The 4,757-nt window shown below is 38.2% G+C and overlaps 1 protein-coding gene across 2 annotated transcripts in view; it reads left to right on the plus strand.

Annotated features, from left to right (window-relative positions):
• Window positions 1–814: 814 nt before the first annotated feature.
• The window catches only part of LOC140944183 (uncharacterized), a 10,998-nt gene continuing 7,055 nt past the window's right edge, over window positions 815–4,757 (plus strand). The window contains exons 1-4 of one of the 2 annotated variants that reach the window (XM_073393316.1): window positions 815–885; window positions 1,494–1,538; window positions 3,797–3,868; window positions 4,638–4,679. In XM_073393316.1, the coding sequence (XP_073249417.1) occupies window positions 874–885; window positions 1,494–1,538; window positions 3,797–3,868; window positions 4,638–4,679 (171 nt within the window). In that variant the 5' untranslated portion in view covers window positions 815–873. The remainder of the gene's footprint in view (window positions 886–1,493; window positions 1,539–3,796; window positions 3,869–4,637; window positions 4,680–4,757) is intronic. The other variant, XM_073393323.1, reaches the window with a different exon arrangement.

Genomic DNA, 4,757 nt, shown 5'->3' on the forward strand with positions numbered 1-4,757 from the left:
GTTTAAGATACCACGACAGCGATTGTGGCAAAAACGTCACTTAAAAAGTAACTTCGCGATTTATAGAACTTGAGCACGATTATCCGATCTCTATTACTATGGTTTATGTAGGCGAACTCTCCTGGAGTCGAATTCTTAAGAAAATTATCCAAGTTTAAAAAGAGTAAGAGAGATTTGTCGTCGTATCTTTATGTCATCGATTAAACGCCTGAAATTAGGCCATTTCACGTCATTGCAGTGACTGCAAAGTGATGATGATGCACGTGTGATGCACGTGCAGAGTTGTTGTTTTGCTAATCTTAACCAATGCTTTTTGACATTCTCGTTGCTGCGCTGTAGTGTCATCTTTTAATAAACACCCTTTAGCTGATATATGTGTGAGCTAGAACATCCACTTTTCGCCATTATCTTTTCAAGTTTGTGGAAGGAGGGTATCTGTGAGAGGTCTGGGCTCAAATGCGATGCCTTTATTACAGGTTCTTTGTATGGTGGCTTTTCTGTCTGTTTAAATTGTACACTGCAATCTGCATGTTTAACCATGAGTATTTAACCTACCTAGTGTGATTCAGATTTTCGTTTGTTTTCCTAGCTGGCCTACTAGTTATTCATAGGAGCAAGACAATTCTGGTTCAACCTGAGAAGTGGTCTTACCTATTGCATAATATTATGTACACTATACATGATCATTGATTTTTGACAATTAAGCCATTATAGCAGGATGTCAGAGATACAAAAAACTTAAAAACTTACATTAAAGTCACACACAGCTGTAAAATGTAATTAATTTGCTTATATTTTTTGAAAATTTATTAGAAGCTACAAACAAAGGAATTGCTCTATAAAAATCTTAAGGTGCAGAACAGCAATTTGCGAATGGAGTTGATGGTAAGTCTGCTGCAAAATTACATGCTTCATAATGCTAGTACTGATTGAGCCCACAGTTCCTTCTTTGCTTACATGCACTGTAATTATGACTGTTGTTCTAAGACTTAGATACTGCCTAGTCTTGGCCTTTTATACAAGAGAGTAATAGTGAAAGTGCTTAGAAAAAGGCCCACGAGAAGATTGCCTTCGCCTCTTTCGCGTGCGTCCGTCCGTTACCAGGCCGGGCTCATACCACAACTGTTGCTTCCATAATCTCTCTCCAGAGTCTGGGTATGTTATAGTGTGTATATTAAAGGCACACTGTATCTCAATGTTATGGTTAGACTTTTCTTAAATATATACACATACAGGGAACATACATCATACACTGGATAAAATACATAAGTTTTTTTTCTTTGTCATCAGTATACTTATTTAAGAGGAATTTCTGAGTTTTTTATTCTTAAATTTGATATGTTAAGGGTAGAGTGTAACTACAAATCATAGCAATAACAGAGATGTGTTCTAATTGGTTCCAGCAATTTGTTTGATTTTAGAGGAAAATTTTTTTTTTTTTAACCAGAATTAGGCCTTCTTTTTTTGTTAACATCAGTCACTTTGTTATTCAGAATTGTAGGGCTACATGTGCTGATTTGGAAGAAAAACTTCGAGAGGTATATCTGACTATACATCATTGTACACTTACAGTTATTTATTTTCAACGTTAATAATCTTATTGCCCCCGCAGGGATTTCCCCCAGAAGGCGAAATCCCGAGGAGGCACTCTAGTAACTCGCGCGTATATTAAGGAAAGTACTTACAGTTGAAATATACAATCATACAGTCAATATAGAAAAAAATCTTGATTTGCTTGAACAGGGGCCGCGAGGAATTGGTCGGTAATGATGACGTTTCTATTGTTTGCGCCCGCAAGTAATTTTAGTATGAAGTGGTTAGGATGACGTGAAACACAAAAAATCCCGAAGGAACGGCTTACAATAGGTAGATTTTGTGACATTAAAATTGTACAGTCATACTTCGATACTCTTTTGCGTTACGTGTTCTCAGTGACATTCTGTGGAGCATGCAGTTGTTATGAAAGTTATGGACCAAAATACACTACCGTTAAGCGCAGATGAAGTTATAAGGTGCGGAGAACAGTCTATATTTTAACACTAAGTGAGTTTGCCAGACACGAGTTCACAAATCTTTGATTGGAAAGCTTTAGCTGAACCTTGCCAGACACTTTCTCTCTCTTTGACCGGAATAAGACTCGGCCCAAAACAAGCAAGACGAGTGAATGATTCAACGGCTAGCTTATCAGTAGCAGAACGATGAACGATAACAGAAATTCGCCGACCATCAAATTCCGTCTACAGTCTACAGTAACTTGGCATTGGCAGAAATTATGTCATCATTACTAAGATTAGAACGCCAACAAGAAAGATCTCTTAAAATCCACTTCGAATTCGCTTTATACCTGTCGTCAGACCAAAACGGCGCAAAAACCGTAGCCTTTGGGGGGCACAAACCTTTATGGCTTATACAAGGGAGTACCCCCCCCCCCCGGTTCATTAATTTTGTGGCTGAGATTACAGCGGCATGAAAGCTCTGAGGTCAAAGATGTGGGACAGGGCAAGAGGATTTTCCTAGCAATTATCCATGGGTTTACATTGTTTAGAATTTAGCATTCTTTGAGGCACCAAACAGCTGTGAGACCACACTATTAGTGAAAAAAAAAACAATTGGTGAAAAGTATAATTTTGGAGAGCTCATCACAGCTTAATCTAATACAGTCAAACCTCTATGTCCGACCACCTGTTGTAAGGGACCACCTCCGAAAGGCAACCGCCAATCCAAAACACCAAAATATTCCCAGTCAAAGCCTTACAGTTGGAACCGCTAGTAAACGACCACCTCCTGTAACCGACCGCGACCACTTTTTGGGCCTCACAGTTTATGATTTTCCATTGTTTTCAGCCTCTTGTAAGCGACCTTGTGACACATTCTCTGATCTCTATTTTCGCTGTGTGCACTATGTTACTTAGAACGAAGAACTTTAGTGACAACATGGAACTACACAAGTCCTAACCTAGACATTGCATGCAATAAATTATCTTCCGTAAAGTAGATGTGCCTGGACCAATTCTCGGAAGAGACCTCCTGTGTGGTTCGATTCTTGTAAACGACCACCTCCCGTAAGCGACCACTCAGTGTTTGCGTCTTGGGTGGTCGCTTATGGGAGGTTCGACTGCACAGCAGTATTTTCAATTGGTTTATTGGAACACTCCAAAAGTTCATGCAAGTACACATGGGGTACTCTTCCCCCTCTTACACTGCAATCAATGCAAGGTTATTACTAGAGTGTCTGAGGGTCAAATCATTTTTTGGATAAAACAAAATGCAATTAATGGAATGATCACAAAATATTGTACAACACCTGCCTCATTCTTTCTCAAACTCTAATTCTTTAAAACGAGTTGCAATTTCTTGTGCCGCGTGACTCATTTGCAGCTTGTACAAGCTCAAACTGTTGGTCAGTCAAACAGCTGGACAGTAAATTTTCACAATCAGTTATACTTACCCTGTGTTCATGTTGTTGTTCTCTTATACACTTTTAAGATCGGTCTTATAATATTTCTCCCTCTTAAATAACGTTTTTGTGTAGATCACGTTTGTTGGTGAACAAAATGATAAGTATAATGATGAGAAACGAAACTAACAAGCTCTTAACTTGAAAACGTTGGCCCTAGTTTCAGTCCACTCCTGTCTTTTGTCAAATACACTTTTTAACAGGCACATGTACTAGTAGACTGGTTTGGTTTCAACCATGGCACTCTTCAAGGTACCTAAATCTTAGAGACTTTGCCCGTCTAACCGATCTGCTGTGTAAATAGTAAATGGCGATACTGATTTTCGTACTCTTTTTTAGTCTACTCGTCTTATAAAGGACAGTACAGCGTTGGTGGCTGATAATAAGCAGTCAATCAACATGTTGCAAGAGGTACAGTACTACCTGCAAGTACAACTAAACATAGTCATTAAGCTTAATATATAAATTTAGCCAAGGACAAAAGCGAAGCTCTTGAGGGAACTTTTAAGAAATGTCTTTCTGAAGTAAAGTTTTCTGAGCCTGTGATCCTTTGAATACCATAACTCGCCAACTTTTAAAAACACGTTACCTCACTGAGATGTATATGTTGTGTTTCCATTTTAAACCTTGGTTTAAATTTTATTATCACACATTACCTACCCCAAAACAAAACAAATAAATTTTAAACCAAGAATAAAATTGAACCACGACATATACACCTGAGCCCGCAATACAGTGATGTGACACTGGTCAGCGTATACCCTATTTTGACAGCTGTCAATTGATCATAACATGGATGTCCAATTAATCAAGTTAAGCATAAGAAGTGCGGACGATTTTGGCTGAACCAAAATTTCTTGGATGCATAGATAACCATATTTTTTTAACCATGGTGCTCCGAGCTTGCGCGAGCTCTGCTATAATTATCTCTTTGAAGGTCAGCTGCACTAAAATGGCAATAGGCAACTTTCATAAGCGCTTTACTGGCAGCTTCCATTCTGAGCCAAAATGCTCATTGAGACCTTTCTTTAAGTTTACACATGTGCAGGCTATCGATCCTTTAACCATCCAGTAGTTTTCAGATCGTCTAATTTACATTATTTTTATACTTTATTAAACTGTACATGTATTAATTGTCCTGAACAAATGCACAGTTACATTAGTTTGTTCGATGTTACAGGTGGTTAATAAAGAACAAGAGAAATGTAACATGCTTCAAGAGGTATTTATACCGAACTTTATAATATAGTGAAGTATTGATGCTGATTTCCATATGATTACTGAAGTCTCTACGAGAGTA

This window comes from Porites lutea, chromosome 1 (genome assembly GCF_958299795.1).
Source record: "Porites lutea chromosome 1, jaPorLute2.1, whole genome shotgun sequence".
Classification (NCBI taxonomy): domain Eukaryota; kingdom Metazoa; phylum Cnidaria; class Anthozoa; order Scleractinia; family Poritidae; genus Porites; species Porites lutea.